Raw genomic sequence first — 20,801 nt, 5'->3', positions numbered from 1 at the left:
TGCTACAGTTTTATCAGTCATCAGATGGTCGTGAAGTGAAGCCTGTGAATTGTATTCTGATGTTTCTGCTGCTCTTTCTATACTAGGTTTTAAAAATATATATGTGTGTGAATATATATATATTTTTTATTGATTGATTGATTTTAGAGAGACAGAGAGAGGAAGGTGGGGGGGGGGGGAGAGAAGCATTAATTTGTTGTTCCACTTAGCTATGCATTCACTGGCTGGTTCCCATATGTACCCTAATTAGGAATCAAACCTGCAACCTTGGCATTTCTGGACAATGCTCAGATTGAGCTAACTAGGCAGAGCCTAGACTAGATTTTTAATAGCATTTTTAAGGTAACCTATTAGTCCGGTTTCTCAAACAAAGGTCATTGAGACAAATCATATCCTGAGATTCATATTTTGATCATCAAACATATTATGAAATATTTTTGCTCTTTGACAATTCTTAGGTTTTACTGATTTTCCTTACTTTCCACTTTTATGGAAATTTCCAAATTTATGTATTTGTATCATTGTAGCTTGATTTTTTGGAGATTCTAATAAATGCATTTAAAGCTATAATACATTTTCCTCTAAGCATACTTTTAACCATACCATCAAGAGTTTTCTGTCATGTTCCTGTTCATCACTCTAAGCAGTTTAGGATTTTTGTTTGGATTTCCTTTTTTCTTCATTCAATATACTTCAGCACCTAGTATTATGTGTTAGGTACTGTAGTAAGAGTGCATATCTAAAATAAACTTACTTTTAATTATTTAACTGAAATTATTTGCATGTGGTCCAAATTTTCAGTTTGTGTTTGTGGCTCTCAACTTATAATGTATTATAATGCCAGCAAATATAAATATAATTCTGTTTATAGCTATCAATACTCAACATCTGTGGAGCTTATTATATCCCAGGTACTATTTCAGACACTTTATATAACATTTGTTAAATGCTATTCATTCCAATGTAGCATTTCTTATGTTTTCCAAATGGTCATTTTCTGAACACTGTATCATAGTCCTACTGGTTATAGAGCAGAATCAGAGCATTAGTTTTTATTGATACCAGTTTTGCCTTTTCTTTTTAAGGTTATTTACATTTTAAATATTTATTTATTTTTTATGACAGAGAGTGAGAGACAGAGAAAGGGACAGACAAACAGGAAGGGAAAGAGAGGAGAAGCATCAATTCTTCGTTGTGGCACCTTAGTTGTTCATTGGTTGCTTTCTCATGTGCCTTGACTGGGAGACTACAACACACCAAGTGACCCCTTGCTCAAGCTAGTAACCTTGGGCTGAAGCCAGATGAGCCCAATCTCAAGCTGGCGACCTTGGGGTTTCAAACCTGGGTCCTCCTGTGTCCCAGTCTGACGCTCTATCCACTGCACCACTGCCTGGTCAGGCCCAGTTTTGCTTTTAAATGAATCTGTTATACTAGTATATATATATGTTAATGAGCAGTACTTCCACAAAAAGCATGGAGTACCTACTGCTCAGTATTAGCCAAGTCTTGGTTGAGGTTGAGGGCCAAAGATAAGATGATGCTGAGTTCCTATTCCTCCCTTTTATGATTTAGAGGCAGTATAATTGTGGAAATCAAGAGCAAAGGCTATTAGCTGAAACTGTATAAGCTAGAATTCAGTTTCCTCTACTTATTAGTGTGACTTTGGGCAAAATACCTAAACTTATCTGTGCCTGTTTACTCACCTATAAAATGACAACAGTAGTAAGCTAATTTATAATGGTTTTGTGAGGATTAAATGACTTATTGTATGTAAAGCCTGAAATAGTCAGCACTATGTGTTACCTGTTACTAAGTTTAATTTTGAATTCTCCCTATCCCTGTGTACAAAGGTTAAGTTTTATAGATGCTCACATTTAGAGCCAAGTATAGGCCTCTAAATCTTGACCTTTTGCTATGAAAACTTTTTACAATAAGATTTTCATGGCCTGACCAGGCGGTGGTGCAGTGGATAGAGCATCGGACTGGGATGCAGAGGACCAGGTTGGAGACCTCGATGTCACCAGCTTGAGTGCAGGCTCATCTGGTTTGAGCAAAGCTCACCAGCTTGGACCCAAGGTCACTGGCTTGAGCAAGGGGTTACTCGGTTTGCTGAAGGCCCATGGTCAAGGCACATGAGAAAGAAATCAATGAACAACTAAGGTGTGGCAACGAAAAACTGATGATTGATGCTTCTCGTCTCTCTCTGTTCCTGTCTGTCTGTCCCTATCTATCCCTCTCTCTGACTCTGTGTTTAAAAAAAAAAAAAAAAAAAGAGTAAGATTTTCAATCTAAGAGAATGCAAAAAAAAAAAAAGTCACTTAAACACAACTAATGTAAAATAAAAAATTACTGTTCCCTCAAAAGCTAAGAATTTGAGAGGACCATTTAATTTAGCTTTACATCAAGAAATTAAGCTCACATCTGGATGCAACCCTTCTGCTATAGTGAGCCAAAGGACTGTTGCCTAGATAGTAAGGTATCTGGTTAGGAAACAGTTAAAATTGCTGCACCTGACCTGTGGTTGGCACAGTGGATAAAGTATTGACCTGGAATGCTGAGGTTGCTGGTTCGAAGCCATGGGCTTGCCCAGTCAAGGCACATATGAGAAGCTACTATACTAGTTGAAGCTTCCTGCGCCTCCTCCACCCCTTTCTCTCTCTCCTCTCTCTAAAAAAAACAATAAATAAAATCTTTAAAAAAAACAAACAAACTGCTGCTACAACTTGGTCTTGGTCCATGTTAGTCCACATAGATATAAGTTCATAAACGCTTAGGAAATTTTATAGTAGTTTGTCATTGCTGTGACATTTGTATTTTCTTACTAAAGTATTTCCAATGAATTGGAAATAAAACCATAGAGAATTTAAGAAGTACTGACCTAGCCCTGGCTGAATAGCTCAGTTGGTTAGTGTTGTCCTGATATGTAAAGGTTGCTGGTTAGATCCCAGGTCAGGGCACATACGTACAGAAATAGATCGATGTTTCTGTCTCTCTCTCCCACTTCCTCTCTCAAACTTCTTCTCTCTAAAATCAAGCAAGCAATTAAAAAAAAAAAAGTTGTGCTGACCTAGAACGAACTCATCTGTAGCCCTAAACTTAAAAGGCTATGTAGTATCTGCTCACCTATTCTGGGTGGCCATCTTTGGGGTTCAGGGATTAGAGTGGGGCGGACAAATGCCAAAGGAGATAAGCCCATGTTGGCTGCTATGTTGTGCCCAGTTTTGTCTGCTCACCTACTAATCAAACAAAGAGTAGTTATAATTAAACAGTACAGTCATTTAAATTAAATTGTATGAAGCACCAATTCTGAAGGACTGGTTAAACTTACTATATTGACTTGAGGTGGTGAACACATAATGCAATATACAGATAATGTATTGTTGAGTTGTGCATCTGAAACTTGTATAATTTTATTAACCAATGTCTCCCCAATAAATTCAATAAAATTTTAAAAAAGAATAAAATTTAAAAGCAAAACAAACTTACTTGCTGTATTTGGTGTTGCAAATGGGACATCTTGAATGTACAGATGCTTTTGGTTATATGATTTTTAAATTCTATTTCATCAGAGTTCTAGGCATTTTTTAACAACCACAGAAAACCTAATTTCTGTTTATGTAGGCCACAGTTATGTTTTCTCCAAAAATTCGAGGCTATACTCATCCCTAAATAGCTGAAGGGGATAGGAGCAAGGGCAGGTAGCAAGTAAAGATTTGGGATGTCTTATTGTTTCTACTTTAAAAGTCAAGAAAGACTAGACTCAATAGTTTAACAGCAACATTGATTGTATCCCATGTTCCTTTTCACTAAAGGTTTTCAGAACCACCACCTAACCAGCCATCCATACCCAAGGAATGCAGATCAGCGTGATATTAATCACCAGTTATAAAATTCAACTTCAGCAGTAAGTCTTTATAACAAACACTGACCTACTTAGAGATAAAAGCAGATGATTCTGCCTGACCTGCGGTGGCACAGTGGATAAAGCATCGACCTGGAAATGCTGAGGTCGCCCCAGTTCGAAACCCTGGGCTTGCCTGGTCAAGGCACATATGGGAGTTTGATGCTTCCAGCTCCTCCCCCCCTTCTCTCTCTCTCTCTCTCTCTCTCTCTCTGTCTCTCCCTCTCCTCTCTAAAATGAATAAAAAAAAAAAAGCAGATGATTCTTAGCTCAATGCTATCAGCCTGGAAAAAGAGTTAACAAGTGTAGAATTCTTAGTCATTTCCACTAAGCCTCTCAAAACAAAGCCAACAAAGACTCAAAGGAGTTATCTGAATTAAAAAATTAAAAGTTTATTCTTAAAAATTAAGACCTGGCCAGTTGGCTCAGTGGTAGAGCATCGGCCTGGTGTGCGGGGGACCCGGGTTCGATTCCCGGCCAGGGCACATAGGAGAGGCGCCCATTTGCTTCTCCACCCCTCCCCCACTCCTTCCTCTCTGTCTCTCTCTTCCCCTCCCACAGCTGAGGCTCCATTGGAGCAAAGATGGCCCGGGCGCTGGGGATAGCTCCTTGGCCTCTGCCCCAGGCGCTGGAGTGGCTCTGGTCGCGGCGGAGCGACCCCCCCCCCCCAGGGACAGAGCATCGCCCCTGGTGGGCGTGCCGGGTGGATCCCGGTTGGGCGCATGCGGGAGTCTGTCTGACTGTCTCTCCCCGTTTCCAGCTTCAGAAAAATACAAAAAATAAATAAATAAATAAATAAAAGTTTATTCTTAAAAATTAAGACCTGGCCAGTTGGCTCAGTGGTAGAGCATCGGCCTGGTGTGTGAATGTCCTGGGTTTGATTCCTGTTTGGGGCACACAGGAGAAGCAACCCATCTGCTTCTCCACCCCTCCCCCACTCCCTCCTCCCTCCCTCTCTCTCTGTCTCTCTCTTCCCCTCCCAAAGCCATGGCTCAATTGGTTCGAGTGCATGGGCCCTGAGCACTGAGGATGGCTCTATGGAGAGCCATCATGCTCTAAAATGGGCAGAACATTAGCCCCAGTCGGGGCACATGCGGGAGTCTATTTCTCATCCTCTCACTTGGAAAGAAGAAAAAAGTGAAGAATAAGGGCACTGGCTGGTCTGCTCAGTGGATAGAGCACCAGCCTGGCATGCAGATGTCCTGGGTTCAATCCATGGTTAGGGCACACATGAGAAGCAACCCTCTGCTTCTCTTCCCAACCCCTCTCCCCCTTTTCTCTTTCTCTTCCTCTCTCACAGCCAGTGGCTCAACTGGTTTGAGCATCAGCCCCGGGCACTGAGGATAGCTCAGTTGGTCCAAATGTCAGCCTCAGGCACTGAGGATAGCTCAGGTGATTTGAGCATAGGCCCAGACAGGAGTTACCGGGTGGATGCTGATCAGGGTGCATTCAGGAATCTGTCTATCTCCCCCCCTCACTTAAAAAATAAGACAGGAAAAAAAAATTAATAAAAGCAAAAACACCTCAAAGTATCTAGCAAAAGAATACTTTAAAGAGACGTATTTTCAAGACTCAAGCCAAATTTAAACATATAGTTGCTCCATCCATTTTATAAGTATACTGCTACACTCACCGAGGCCAAGCATGGCACCTTATCAAGGTTAAAGAACTCATTAAAGTCAAATTCTCCTGGAGACTGCTCAGGCAAGATGGCATCTCTTGGCACTTCCTGATCAGCAGCAGGCTCCTGTGCGAGGATGACCTCCACCTCATCCTCTTCGGCCACTCCACCATTGCATTCGACTATGCCTGAAAACAAAACCAGAACAAAAACAGTCTAAGCAAGTCAACTGCTACAGACCTATTCTTTGCTCTCTGTCATCACCACACATGCAGAAGAGCCACAGATAACATTAAAAGCAGACTTCTTGTGCTGGTACAGCATTTGCAATAGTAAAACAGTTCTCTTTTTACTGGAGCTAGGTGAGAAAAAAAGCCAACTGAGCTAGCTAGCCAAAGCAAAAGCCTTAATAACAAGCCAGAACACCATCCTGATGAGAGAGGATTAGGGCCCTACCTCTGCCCATTCTTCAAATTTTCCAGAGCATACTGCAGTGTGTCACAAGAATTTTTAAAACATACCAAGACACTGACCTCTTTCCTTTTAGAATGTTTAAAAAAAAATTTATAACAGCTAATACAATAGCTGTACAGTTTGAGTGCCCTGTCTTGAACTGTAAATATATAGGTCATATAATAGAGTTGCATCTTCTTGGTCATGTTGCATAATAAGGTTGTGTCTGACTGATTAATTCTTGGTAACAGAAATCCTTATATATAAGTATAGGCACCTGATATTTTAAAAAGTCACTTTGGAGTAAAATAGGGTAGGTAGGTAATTACTCTTATCAATCAAAATTATACCTATTTTTCTGTCAGATTGGCAAAAAATATATTTTTTGGTGTGCTGCAGAATTTTATTAATTATTGTATGTGTGCCAAGAAAAAGGCTGAAAACTGCTGGTGTAGTGAATTATTTTCTGAATGCAGTTTTTTTTAAGAGAGAGGAAGGGGGCAGAGAGAGTGAATGGATGAGGATGAGAGAGAGAGAGATAGCTATATAAAGGGAGTGGGAGGGAGAAGGAGGGAGCAGGAGAAAGAGAAGCATCAACTTGTTCCACTTAGTTGTGCACCCACTGATTGCTTCTAGTATGTGCCCTGACCGAGCCTCAAACTGGCGACCTTGGAGTTAAGCCAGTACCCTCAGGATCGAGCCCTAACCAGGCTCAATCTAGTGCTCTCGGGGTTGACCTGGAGCCCTTGGGATCGAGCTGGCAACCTCGTCGCTATGGGATAATGCTCTATCAACTGAGCCACTTGCCAGCACTTTTTTTTTTAAAGCAAGAGTCTTTCCAAGTCTTTTACTGCTTAAAAACAGAACCAATTAATTTGGCTCTGTCTTTACACATGCATTTGTACCACCACTTTTAGTTAGGGTTCAGTAACCTAAAGATATTTATGTGAAACCTAGCATGTAGGCATTTTCACTTGCCTACAGTTTGGTTGTAGTTCCTCCTTCAAAGCAAAGCTCAAATGTTACCCCTTCTGGGAAGCCTGCCTGGCCTACCCATTTTTATCTTACCCCCCCAAAATTGATCACTGCCTTCTCTATACTCATTGTGTTATTTTTCAAAGTACTTATCACATTGTATTATAGTAACTATCTGGTGAGGCTGAGCTCTCTGAGGGGAAGGTAACTTTCTGTAATCAGCTTTACTCTGATCTGACTCTGTAGCACCTGGCACATTTAAAACTCAGTAATGTTTGGATGTTAGGATGGAAAGGTTAGGTCTAAGTGAAGCTACCAAAACGAATGTTTAAGGAATCAAACACCTTAGGTTTAGCCACAGTATGGGCAAAAAGCAAAACCTTCAGGATTTAAAAAAAAATAAATCTTTTTTCCTCTTTAAATAAGTATACTGAGAAATACAAGACCTTCAACTTTTTAATTTGAAGAACAGAATTCCCAAAGCCCCACTCTGCAAAAGCACCTATTTAAGAGCTGCTTTTAGTTTCAAGATCTAACAGACAGGAAGTCCTCCTAGAAATAAAAGTTACAAAGCCTAGACCCATTCCTTCTTAAGAGTCCCTAACAATCACCACAGTCTTGAGATTAATCAGCCAGGATATTATAGACCAAGAAAGAGATGCTATCATCTGTACTGTCATTCCAATAATGCTTCTGAGAGTAAAGCAGAGGACTATAACAACTGAAAGGTTAAGTGGCTTGCTTACCCAAGGTCTCAATACTAGCAAGTGGCAGAAGCTTCTACCCTAGGACATCCACCAATGCTCTTCCACAGCACAGAGGTGCCTGCCACCTACGAACCTTGAGCCTTCTGAGGGCCTAAGGCAAGCAGTAAGAGGTCCTCTGTGTGCCACAGACAAGGTAATGGGCGGTCTCCCCAGTGGTGAGCACGTTTACTGCCAACCACCAGAGACAAATGCTATTTTTTTTTTTTTTGTATTTTTCTGGAGTTGGAAACAGGGAGAGAGAGTCAGACAGACTCCTGCATGCGCCCAACCAGGATCCACCCGGCATGCCCACCCGGGGGCGACGCTCTGCCCACCAGGGGGTGATGCTCTGCCCCTCCGGGGCGTCGCTCTGTTGCAACCAGAGCCACTCTAGTGCCTGGGGCAGTGGCCAAGGAGCCATCCCCAGCGCCCGGGCCATCTTTGCTCCAATGGAGCCTTGGCTGCGGGAGGGCAAGAGAGAGACAGAGAGGAAGGAGAGGGGGAGGGGTGGAGAAGCAGATGGGCGCTTCTCCTGTGTGCCCTGGCCAGGAATCGAACCTGCAACCCCCACATGCTAGGCCGACGCTCTACCACTGAGCCAACCGGTCAGGGCCGACAAATGGTATTTCTTGAAGACTGACATTTAAACTAAAATGACTGCTTTGGTGGAGGTATTATCCTTACTTTACAAAGAAACTGAGGGCTAGAAAAAGTAAACAATTCAATAGCCTAACAAATGCCAACTTTGTGTCCTTTCCACTAGAGCAATGCTTCTTCCTGACCCAATTTGTCCACCAGAACCTGCCTGTCCACTTCAGGACTGACAAGCAACATACATTTTGCTACAGTTGTGTGTCTAAACTTAAGGATAGGAGCCAGGAGAGAGTCTATGAATGGCTCATACGTTTACAAAAGAAACTTTAATACCTCTCCTACTCTTATTTATTTTGAAAGATTTTATTTATTGATTGTAGAGAGAAGAGAAAGAGAGAGCGGCAGGGTGCAGGGGGGAAAAAGGGGGAAGCATCAACTCACAGTTGCTTCTCATATGTGCCTGGACCAGGCAAGCCCAGGGTTTCGAACTAGCGACTTCAGTGTTCCAGGTCGACACTTTATCCACTATGCCACTACAGCCAGGGTCTCTTATTCGCTTTAATTTTGTGTTGAGATGGAGACACTTCTTAACATTAGAATGGCTTCTGCAGGCCCTGGCTGGTTGCCTCAGTGGTAGAGCGTCGGCCTGGCGTGCAGAAGTCCCGGGTTCGATTCCCGGCCAGGGCACACAGGAGAAGCGCCCATCTGCTTCTCCACCCCTCCCCCTCTCCTTCCTCTCTGTCTCTCTCTTCCCCTCCCGCAGCGAGGCTCCATTGGAGCAAAGATGGCCCAGGAGCTGGGGATGGCTCCTTGGTCTCTGCCCCAGGCGCTAGAGTGGCTCTGGTCGCAACAGAGCGAGGCCCCGGAGGGGCAGAGCATCGCCCCCTGGTGGGCAGAGCGTCGCCCCCTGGTGGGCGTGCCGGGTGGATTCCGGTCAGGTGCATGCGGGAGTCTGTCTCTCCCCGTTTCCAGCTTCAGAAAAATACAAAAAAAAAAAAAAAAAAAAAAGAATGGCTTCTGCAAATAGCAAGAGTGCCCCACATGCAACTTTAAGCTCTCTGCAGCTTTAAGCAGCTTTAAGGTCTCTGGAGAGCAAACTGTGCCTGATACCTGACAGTGGTAAGGGTAGGAATATGCACTCGCAGACAAACACAGCTGGCCACTTTATTAGGACAGATTCAAAAGCCAGTGACCCAGGAAAGATAACTAAGAACAAGTTTTATCATATTTCAGAATGGGCATATACATACTTTCATTAGAGAGAATGCAAATTAAAATTTTCTTTTCTATCAATGGAAAGTTTTAAAAACTTCCCCCTTCTATGTAACTTTTATTTCTGGTTATAAGTGTCAGACATATTCAAATTGTCTCATTCATTACCATATATACGTCACTTAGCACTGAACCCTGTATACAGTGGGTGCTCAATACATATCTGTTTTACAGTCATACAGGCAAGGGACATATTTGTCTTAACTGCTATACTCCCAGCCTCCCAGCCTGCAGAGTATGTGTCTGCAGAGAACTGTTATGCCAGCTCAGTGGAAAGCTGGAATACAGACAGAAAAACAGATTAAAAGGCAGTCATCTCTTACCCCTTCTTTCATTCTTTTTTTTTTCAGAGACAGAGAGAGAAGTCAGAGAGAGGGATAGACAGGGACAGAGAGACAGGAACAGAGAGATGAGAAGCATCAATCATTAGGGTTTTTTTTTGTATTTTTCTGAAGCTGGAAACGGGGAGAGACAGTCAGACAGACTCCCGCATGCGCCCGACCGGGATCCACCCGGCACGCCCACCAGGGGCGATGCTCTGCCCCTCCGGGGCGTCGCTCTGCGGCAACCAGAGCCACTCTAGCACCTGGGGCAGAGGTCAAGGAGCCATCCCCAGCGCCCGGGCCATCTTTGCTCCAATGGAGCCTCGGCTGTGGGAGGGGAAGAGAGAGACAGAGAGGAAGGGGGGGGGGTGGAGAAGCAAATGGGCGCCTCTCCTATGTGCCCTGGCCAGGAATCGAACCCGGGTCCCCTGCACGCCAGGCCGACATTCTACCGCTGAGCCAACAGGCCAGGGCCAATCAATCATTAGTTTTTCGTTGTGCATTGCGACACCTTAGTTGTTCATTGATTGCTTTCTCATATGTGCCTTGACTGCGGGCCTTCAGCAGACTGAGTAACCCCTTGCTCGAGCCAGTGACCTTGGGTCCAAGCTGGTGAGCTTTTGCTCAAACTAGATGAACCCATGCTCAAGCTGGCGACCTCGGGGTCTCGAACCTGGGTCCTCGACATCCCCGTCCGACGCTCTATCCACTGTGCCACCACCTGGTCAGGCCCGTTCTTTCATCCTTGCAGCCAAGATGAAACTACAGGGTGCTCTCTCTCTCCTCTTTAAAATCTATCTATCTAGCCTGACCAGGCGGTGGCGCAGTGGATAGAGCGTCGGACTGGGATGCAGAGGACCCAGGTTCGAGACCATGAGGTCGCCAACTTGAGCGCGGGCTCATCTGGGTTGAGCAAAAAAAGCTCACCAGCTTGGACTCAAGGTTGCTGGCTTGAGCAAGGAGTTACTCGGTCTGCTGAAGGCCCACGGTCAAGGCACATACGAGAAAGCAATCAATGAACAACTAAGGTGTCACAAGAAAAAAGTTCTCATCTCTCTCCGTTCTTGTTTGTCCCTATCAATCCCTCTCTCTGACTCTGTGTCCCTGTAAAAAAAAAAAACAAAAGAAAAAAAAACTACAGGGTGCTAGTTTATCTTAAATACAGTAGCTAGGACAGCCTAGAGACCTTTTGCAATTAATTGATGGAGTGAGTGAGCCAGGACCACTGGATTCTACTTGAATCTAATGTGACAGGGTCTTGGGTGTTATCCCCTCTTTCCAAGCTGGTCTCTTTTTGCATGTAAGGTAAGGAGGTGACACTAGATATATCTTGTTCCTTTCAGCTCCTCTACTTGTTGATACAAGAATGGTTGAAATTCAAAGTTCATCTCAGCAAGGAAAATGTGCTTTTCTGACCAGAAGCCTGATCTTTATCATTAGGAAAAAAGACTATACTTGCTGGTGCTGCTTTAATTGAAAATAAGAGAAAGGAATATCTCAGAGGCAATTTAATAGCCAAATCTCCTAATGTACCCATCAATTTCCTGCATCACGCTAAGGAAGAAAATGTAATAGTATAAGATAATGGTAATTTCCACTGTATTTTTTTTTTTTTTTTTTTTTTTTTGCATTTTTCTGAAGCTGGAAACAGGGAGAGACAGTCAGACAGACTCCCGCATGCGCCCGACCGGGATCCACCCAGCACGCCCACCATGGGGCGATGCTCTGCCCATCCTGGGCGTCGCCATGTTGTGACCAGAGCCACTCTAGCGCCTGGGGCAGAGGCCACAGAGCCATCCCCAGTGCCCGGGCCATCTTTGCTCCAGTGGAGCCTTGGCTGCGGGAGGGGAAGAGAGAGACAGAGAGGAAGGCGCGGCGGAGGGGTGGAGAAGCAAATGGGCGCTTCTCCTGTGTGCCCTGGCCGGGAATCAAACCCGGGTCCTCCGCACGCTAGGCCGACGCTCTACCGCTGAGCCAACCGGCCAGGGCCTAATTTCCACTGTATTTTAAAGATTGGGCAAAAAAAAAAAGTGCTTTCTCCCTTTTCTTTCTTCTGAATAAATTCCATTAGCTCATTTCTGTTTTAGTATGTTCTAGCCTTATAATTTTAAGGTGGCACTGATTAAACACTCATGTATTAAACTAGCTTTCCCTTTTTGCTGCCTATTATCTGCCAGAAAGTTTTTTCCCAACTATAACTAAAGGCTGGAAGAAACTATAATTTAAATGTTCCTAAGAAGCTGAGCTCTTAATGTATGTATTTGATCTTGGATGCTAAAAGTAACCTTGCCTGACCAGGTGGTGGTGCAGTGGATAGAACATCAGACTGGGACGCTGAGGACCCAGGTTAGAAACTCCAAGGTCACCTGACCAGGTGGTGGCACAGAGGATAGAGCGTCGGACTGGGACCTGGAAGACCCAGGTTTGAGACCCCGAGGTCACTGCTTGAGTACAGGCTCATCTGGTTTGAGCAAGGCTCACCAACTTGAGCCCAAGGTCGCTGGCTTGAGCAAGGAGTCACTCGGTCTGCTGTAGCCCTCCCCCTTCAAGGCACAAATGAGAAAAAAATCAATGAACAACTAAGATGCCACAACGAAGAATTGATACTTCTCATCTCTCTCCTTTTCTGTCTGTCTGTCGCTCTCTGTCCCTCTGTCACAAAAAACAAAAAACCCAACCCCAAGGTCACTGGCCTGAGCACAGGTTCATTGGATTTGAGCATGGGGTCGCCAGCTTGAGTGTGGGATCATAGACATGACCCTATGGTCGCTGGCTTGAGGAAGGGGTCACTGGCTCGGCTGGAGCCCCCCAGTCAAGGCACATATAAGAAAGCAATCAATGAACAAGTAAGGTGCTGCAACTATGAGTTGATGCTTCTCATCTTTCTCCTTTCCTGTCTGTCATTCTCTCTTTCTCTCGCTAAAAACAAACAAAAAACACATAACCCTGAAAGTTATGAGGTAGCCATTGTCTTCACCTTATAAAAAACAGGCCTGTTAAAAAGTTTTATGAAAGAATATTCTTCTAGGCAGTAGCTCCAGAACTCAAAACCCAGGCTAGTCCACCTGGCTCTTTACTTCTTCCCAACCATCAGCCAAGGGCTAGCTATGTAGAGCCAGGTTACTGCCCTAAAAACCACTAATGGGGCCCCCACTCTGCACCTGGAATCTCTAACCCATTAGCTCTGCCATCCTCAGTTTAACAAGGGAAACACCTAACCTTATCTCATAGCTGAGAAACAGTTTGGGAAAAGCCAAGTCACAATCAATAGATCTAGGAAGGTCTAACACCATGTTGAAAAAGGTGGGCTCTGAAGCATAAAGGCATCTTGTTCAACTCCCAGCTTCACTACTTATTTCCATAATGTCCACAGACAAGTCATTTAAGTCCCCTGTGCCCCTAACTACTCGTCTATAAGATGGGCGAAAAGCACCTATCTCACAGGGTTGTTAGAAGTAGGATTATAAAAACAAAATGCTTACCACTCTGTCTAGTATATAAAGTGTGTTCAATAAACAGGAGAACCCTCATTATTTGTACCATGTTTCTTATCTCTGTGGAACCTATACAGTGCTCTTAACAGGGTAATGTGAGACTTTTCTGTTTAGCATTGCAGGCAGAACAAGTTAAGGAGATAGTATAACACCACTCGTAAATTCACATTTAGAAAGCAGTTTCAAAATCAGCCTGCAACTTTAAAAAGTTGCTACCACCTAATAACTGGTGCCCATTCCTAAGTGTACAATTAAGTCAATTATAAGCACATCTCATTATAAAACAGTGAGCTTCCCTCCCAAAGTTTTTGCTGACCTTCCTTCACAGAGGCTGTCCGTCGCCTTGTTCTTTTTCTCCCTTTGTGATCTTCTTCCAGTATCTTTTCATCAAAGCCAGTCAGCTCAATGGTTTCAGACTGACTTGTGGGTCCAGCTGAGAACCATTCTGGTTCTTCTTCTGTGTAGGAATCATTTCTTCTACGCTCACCAAAGACACGCTTACTATCCCCAAACTCCCTCTAGAAAAGTACATAATGCAAGATAAAAAATAAGATTCTAGTTAAGGCATTTCTAATCTCAATCAAGGCTTTGATGAATTAAGTAACGCTCAACAGTGCAATGAAGATATTATGCTGCAGACCTGAAGCCCCTCTCTGCCCCCATCCAGCTTTCCTTGTTCCTATCTGGCTTAAGAATGGGCTACGTTCATCCAGGATCTCAAAGTTACCCGGAACAAATGAAGTGACTAATGAGGCCCTGAGTACGGTGTGCCAAAAAACCTAGAAGACCAACCCTGAAACGCTTGTCCTTGTAGTCCCTCTCTCGGTCTCGGTCTCTCAAGTCCCGCAGGTCCTTATCACTAAGACGGTGATCTTTCTCAAAGGTCCTAGCAGAGATGATCCTCCCACTGCCAATTCTTCGTCCTCCAATCAGGCGAAGCCCATCATTGTCTTTCTCCAATGGGCTTCCTGAGCGCCGGGAGCTAATAGCAGCTGTCACGTGGCAGCCCCCTCCAAAGCTTCGTCTCTGTGGGCTGAGAACAACATCTAAGTCATCTTCTTTCACGCGCTCTCGTGGATCTGGAAGGATGCCAGAAATAGAAACTTTAGCAAACTAGCAAGGGCATTTTTTCTCTCTATGGTATGTCCATGACTGGTGGTGGTGGGGTTACTGAAAAAGAGTCACCACTAAAATAGCTACACAATACATGTACATCATATATTTAAATAAGACTGGGCCCTTTGCTTTTTTTTCTCTCTGCAGCAATAAATGTACTTTGTAATAAATGATTTTCCATGATTAGTTTCCACAATCCCTTTTGACTTTATCTTTATGTAATTATTAGCAATTGCTTATCAACTAATAAACTACAGGTGTCAGGATTTGAAAAAAATAACCACAAAGCTCTGGTCATATAGCTTGGTTGGTTAGAGCATTGTCTTGATGTGCAGAAATTGGTTTGATCCCCAGTTAGGCCACACACAGGAATAGATCAATGTTCGCCTCCCCTCTCTCTCACTCTCCCTTTCTCTCTCTCTCAAGTCAATACATAAACATTAATTTTTTAAAAAAATAATTAAAAAAGGAACATAGATCTAAATGTAAATACAGAAAGAAATCTTTGACATTGGGATGAGCAAAGTTTTCTTAGGCGTGATACCAAGAGCACATTCCCTTTTTAAAAATAATCTGATGGCATTAGCGGTTGGCTCAGTGGATAGAGCATCAGCCAGGCATACAGACGTCCTGGGTTCAATCCCCAGTCAGGGCACACATGAGAAGTGACTATATACTTCTTTTCCCTGCCCTGTCCCCTACTTGCAGCCAGTGGCTCAGTTGGTTCTAGCAAGGGCCCCGGGCAATGAGGACAGCTCGACTGACTCAAGCATCAGCCCCAGACAGGGCTTGCAGGTGGATCATGGTTGGGGTGCATGCGGCAGTCTGTGTCCCTATCTCCCCTTCTTTCACATAAAATAAAATAAGCAAGCTGGGTTCAATCAAGCTTTTAAATTTCTACTTTCTGATAGATCCAGTAAGTCCTTTCTTAATGTCATTCTGCAATTTTAAGTGAAAAACCATACAATGAAACCAATTTACCAGAGGATAATTGTTATAAACAAGAGTTAAGTTCCTATGGCATTTCATCAATGTTATAATGAAACAACAATGAAAAAAATGATGTTATTTGAGAACCTGGCATATTCGTCAAAGAATGTAAAAACAAGCCACAGACTGGGAGAAAATATTTCAAGGCATGTAGCTGATAAAAGACCTGTAACCAGTACATATAAAGACTTAAAAACTCAAAAAAAAAATAAAAAAAAAATGGACAAATGGTTTGAACAGACACTTCACCAAAGATGATATATGGATGGCAAGTATGGAAAGATATTCAACATTATTAGTCATTAGGGAAGTGCAAATTAAACCATAATGTGATTCCACTACACATGTATTAGAATGGTTAAAATAAAAAGTACTGACCATTCCAAGTGCTGACGAGGATGTGGAGCAAGTAGAATTCTCATATAGTGCTGTAAAATGGTATAACCACTTCGAAAAACAGCTTGGCAGTTTCTCAAATGTTAAACACACATCTACTATAAGACCCAGTCATTCTACTACTTTAAGCTATTTACCCAAGAGACAAGAAAGCAGATATTCACATAGAGACTTGTACATGAAATGTTTATAGTTTTGGTTAATAGTCAAAAACTAGAAACAACCCAAATGTCCATCAATAGATAAATGAACTGTGGCAAATTCATACAATGAAATAATGGACAATAAAAAGAAATTATTTATATACACAACAACATGAATAAATCCTAAGACAACTATCTGAGTAAAGAAGCTACCCAAAGAGTGCATGCTGTGTAATTCCATTTATATTAAATTCTAGGAAATGTAAATGAAAATACAGTGACAGAAAAGGGATCAGTGCCTGTCTGGGGGAAATTGTAAAGGAGAGGTCTCATAGAAATATGAGGAAACTTTGGGGGTGATAAAAATGAAATGCTTATTTCTCTGACTGTGGTAACGACTTCACAGGTGTATACACATTAAAACGTCAAATGGGGCCCTGGACAGTTGGCTCAGCGGTAGAGCGTCAGCCTGGCGTGCGGGGGACCCGGGTTCGATTCCCGGCCAGGGCACATAGGAGAGGCGCCCATTTGCTTCTCCACCCCCCCCTCCTTCCTCTCTGTCTCTCTCTTCCCCTCCCGCAGCCAAGGCTCCGTTGGAGCGAGAATGGCCCGGGCGCTGGGGATGGCTCCTTGGCCTCTGCCCCAGGCACTGGAGTGGCTCTGGTCACGGCAGAGCGATGCCCCGGAGGGGCAGAGCATCGCCCCCTGGTGGGCAGAGTGTGGCCCCTGGTGGGCGTGCTGGGTGGATCCCGGTGGGGCGCATGCGGGAGTCTGTCTGACTGTCTCTCCCCGTTTCCAGCTTCAGAAAAATACAAAAACAAAATAAAACAAAAACTACAACAACAAAAAAAAGTCAAATGGTACACTTCATGCCCAGTCTATTGTATGTCAATTATCTCTCAAAGGTGTAAAAAAACTAACATGTCAACACACACAGAGTAATTCTTTCTAGGAAAAATAGAACCCTGAAGATAAGTCCAAGTGAGGAAAACCTCTTTTGGCCTAACCAGGCATTGGCGCAGTGGATACAGCATCGGCTTGGGATGCAGCGGACCCATGTTTGAGGCCCCGAGGTTGCTGGCTTGAGCATAGGCTCACCAGCTTGAGTGCAGGGTTGCTGGCTTAGCGTGGGATCATAGATATGACCTCATGGTCACTGGCTTGAGCACAAGGTCGCTGCCTTGAGCAAGGGGTCGTAACTGGCTTAGCTGCTGGCCCCCTCCCCCTGTCAGGGCACATATAAGAAAGCAATCAATGAACAACTAAGGTGTCACAACAAAGAACTGATGCATGCTTCTCATCTCTCTCCCTTCCTGTGTGTCTGTCCCTGTCTGTCTCTCTTGCTAAAAACAGACAAACAAAAAAACCCTTTTAATCCTCTCAGCAGAAACAGTCCTTAAAACATTTTAAAATGTATTCTTCCAGTACTTCCATGAAGTGTTTCAGTTTTTTAAACACAAGATATAATATGGGCAGTTTTATGTAACTTGGTAACTACATTTCCAACATGTTAACACCTAAACAATGTAATATTCATACATATTCCACCCATTTCTACTGTTGGACATTTGGGTTGCTTCTATGTTTTTATCATTTAAGTAAGTCTGTGGCAAATCTTTAATGATTTTGTTAGAATAACTTCTTTGTTTGAGGAACATTACTGCAGTAGGTGTACTGACAGATTCTGTATTAGAAGGGTCTTATAGCTCAAACTAGTGTCACCCGTATTATCTTTGCTCAGTTCCAAATTTGTTTTTTGTTGTGTTTTTTTTTAATATTTTATTTACTGATTTTTAAGAGAGAGAGAGAGAGAAGGAGAGAGAGAGAAGGGGGAGGAGCAGGAAGCATCAACTCCCAGATGTGCCTTGACCAGGCAAGCCCAAGGTTTCGAACCGGCAACCTCAGTGTTCCAGGTCGACACTTTATCCCACTGCACCACCACAGGTCAGGCCCAAATTTGTTTTATGATGGGTCTTCTCATCTCAAAATGAGTTCCTCTCGCAACAAGTTCCTTGACCAGTTTTTATATTGCTAGGTCTCCATTTCACTCTTTAATATCTTTCTTAGCTTAAAGGGGTAAAAGTATGGAAGATCAAACTTTAGTCTCAAACCATATCTAAACCCTTTTTTAGATTATGAATCTAAGCAGTGCCAGAATTGATTTATAGCTGAGGACTAGTCTCAACTATGAGACTAAGCATAACCAGATTTCTAGCACAGCTTTATGATCCCTACCACACCTAACTCAGTTATCCATGTCAATGAAAGACATCGGTACTTTTCATTCAAAAGCACTTGCCACTGCTCTACAGGAGGCCATGATTTCACTCTGCTAATTAGGAAAAAATCTAACTGGTAAATCAGTTTCCTGATAATGACACTTCCCCTCAGTGCATAAAACTCTTATAGCTAAGAATGAAGCTGGCAGCAAAGAGCATTGTCTCCAAAATTGCTGCCCCCACTTCTGAGTGACGGTGTGCTCACCTACTATCCTGCGCACCAGGGAAGGCCGGTCTGTATCCAACTCTTTCTTCACATTTTCCACTGGTGAGCTCCTCCCTGAAGCTGGGTAAAGAGAGGCATGCCACTTCTCAGGGTCCCAGACGCCATCACTACAAGTCAAAAAGTACCAACAGTTAGCACTTATACTATATATGTAGTCTAGTTTCTGAACTTCCTCCAGTAATAAGTTATGAAAATTGTTTTCCAATATAAAGCTTCATGGTTGCCATCAGAATGGTTATTTAAGATAAAAACAAAGACAACTATTAATTCAGTAATACTTTGTTGTTGTTCAGGTAACACTAGTAGTCACTTGAAAACCAGTGGTCTGTGCATAAATGAAACATTCAGATCACAAACTTTGGGGTGCATATGGCTTACAGTAACCATGCCTGTCATACACAAAGAACACGGCTCCATAAATAAGACTAAAGATTACTACAAGAGGAAAACCCTTTAATTCTCTCACTAGAAGTAGCATCTAGAATGCTTGATATTTATTTTTCCAGAATTTCTATGCCTAGTCTCAGTTTTTCCCACAAGCTCTTAAGACTTTGAAACATCTACCTTTATATATTGCTCACAAAAATTAGGGGATATTTCAAAATGAATATGAAGCGATAAAATATCCCCTAATTTTTGTGAGTAGTGTATTTAAGAAGTGACCCTAAAATCTTAAGGTGACCTAAAAGGTGTAAACTAAAGGTTATTATAAGACCATTTTAAGCTAGAGTTGTGTCAAACCAAAGCCTTCTACTTCTTAGGAAAGTGCCCAAGATGCCTATGAATGACTCTTACTTAGCTGAGTTGTTGCTGGTGGCGATGGTAATGATGGTGGCAGTATAAAGGTGGCTGCTGGTGGTGTGTTCAGATGAAAGGCTCAGAGTCCTCCTGATAAGCCTACCTCAGGTAGGCCCTTGAAAGACCGTCAAAGCACAGTGCAAAAGCCACTGGTAAAGAGAAAATACCCTGCTGTGTCAAGTCTTAATTGTGCTTTCTGACCATGTGCCTTTGAGTCATTTTTTAGTTTTAGCTTCATCACCAGTTAGTTGAAAGAGACTGGTGTAGTTGTCCTTAGACTTTCTTGCAGCTCAAATCTTTGAATTATGGTTCAAAGCTTAATTAATAATGAAACTGATGAAGACAATGCAGTGAGATGCTCCTCATGTTCACGGCTTATCTGTAATGTATTTGTACTGAAGCCCGATGTCAAAACTCCTGATATCTCCCCTACTCATAATTCTACCACAGAGCTCTACAAAACAATATACTTTTTAATTTACCAGCTTTGATATAACAAGTTGACTAGAAGAAGCAATGCCCCCTCCCCACTGCAATACCTGTCATATTTTTCAGAGAGGCATGAAGGCCTTTGTTTGGAATGAGGACGTTCTTTTATATCCAAGAGCTCCTCCTACAAAGAGAAATCAAGTGATGATTTGAATTACATACTTTTGACTTATTTTTTGTCAGTAATTGAGTTTTACCTTAAGCATTTCATACAGGTCCTATTTATTTATACTTTGACTTATAACGGAAAGGACTGGAATCAGTTCAAGGTTCATATAAGAAACTCATGCTAGCCTGACCAGGCGGTAGTGCAGTGGATAAAGCGTCAGACTGGGATGCAGAAGACCCAGGTTCAAAACCCTGAGGTCGCCAGCTTGAGCACGGGCTCATCTGGTGTGAGCAGAGCTCACCAGCTTGGACTCAAGGTCGCTGGCTTGATCAAGGGGTTACTCGGTCTGCTGAAGGCCCACGGTCAAGGCACATATGAGAAAGCAATCAATGAACAACTAAGGTGTCGCAACAAAAAACTGATGATTGATGCTTCTCATCTCTTTCCGTTCCTGTCTGTCTGTCCCTACCTATCCCTCTGACTCTCTCTCTCTGTAAAAAAACAAAACAAAACAAAACAAACTCATGTGTGGCCTGACCAGGCGGAGGCACAGTGGGTAGAGCGTCAGACTGGGAAGCAGAGGACCCAGGTTCAAGACCCTGACGTTGCCAGCTTGAGCGCAGGCTCATCTGGTTTGAGCAAGGCTCACCAGCTTGAGCCCAAGGTCGCTGGCTTGAGCAAGGGGTCATTTGGTCTGCTATAGCCCCCTCGTCAAGGGACATATGAGAAAGTAGTCAATGAACAACTAAGGTGCTGCAACGAAGAATTGATGCTTCTCATCTCTCCCTTCCTGTCTGTCCGTCTGTCCCTATCTGTCCCTCTCTCTGTCTCTCACAAAAATAAATAAATTTATGTAAAACTGGAAAATAACTTAAT

The 20,801-nt window shown here is 43.2% G+C and overlaps 1 protein-coding gene across 4 annotated transcripts in view; it reads right to left on the bottom strand.

Annotated features, from left to right (window-relative positions):
- EIF4ENIF1 (eukaryotic translation initiation factor 4E nuclear import factor 1) overlaps nucleotides 1-20,801 on the bottom strand; it is a 55,112-nt gene that overhangs the window by 22,471 nt on the left and 11,840 nt on the right. For all 4 annotated transcript variants that reach the window (XM_066370446.1, XM_066370444.1, XM_066370447.1 and 1 more), the window contains exons 3-7: nucleotides 19,867-19,940; nucleotides 18,509-18,636; nucleotides 14,172-14,458; nucleotides 13,696-13,897; nucleotides 5,535-5,710 (exon numbers count right to left, since the gene is read on the bottom strand). In XM_066370446.1, coding sequence (XP_066226543.1) covers nucleotides 5,535-5,710; nucleotides 13,696-13,897; nucleotides 14,172-14,458; nucleotides 18,509-18,636; nucleotides 19,867-19,940 — 867 coding nt within the window. The remainder of the gene's footprint in view (nucleotides 1-5,534; nucleotides 5,711-13,695; nucleotides 13,898-14,171; nucleotides 14,459-18,508; nucleotides 18,637-19,866; nucleotides 19,941-20,801) is intronic.

Source organism: Saccopteryx leptura, chromosome 2 (genome assembly GCF_036850995.1).
Source record: "Saccopteryx leptura isolate mSacLep1 chromosome 2, mSacLep1_pri_phased_curated, whole genome shotgun sequence".
Classification (NCBI taxonomy): domain Eukaryota; kingdom Metazoa; phylum Chordata; class Mammalia; order Chiroptera; family Emballonuridae; genus Saccopteryx; species Saccopteryx leptura.
Note: the sequence above shows the minus strand (reverse complement) of the source record. Positions and strands in the feature narration are given on the sequence as shown.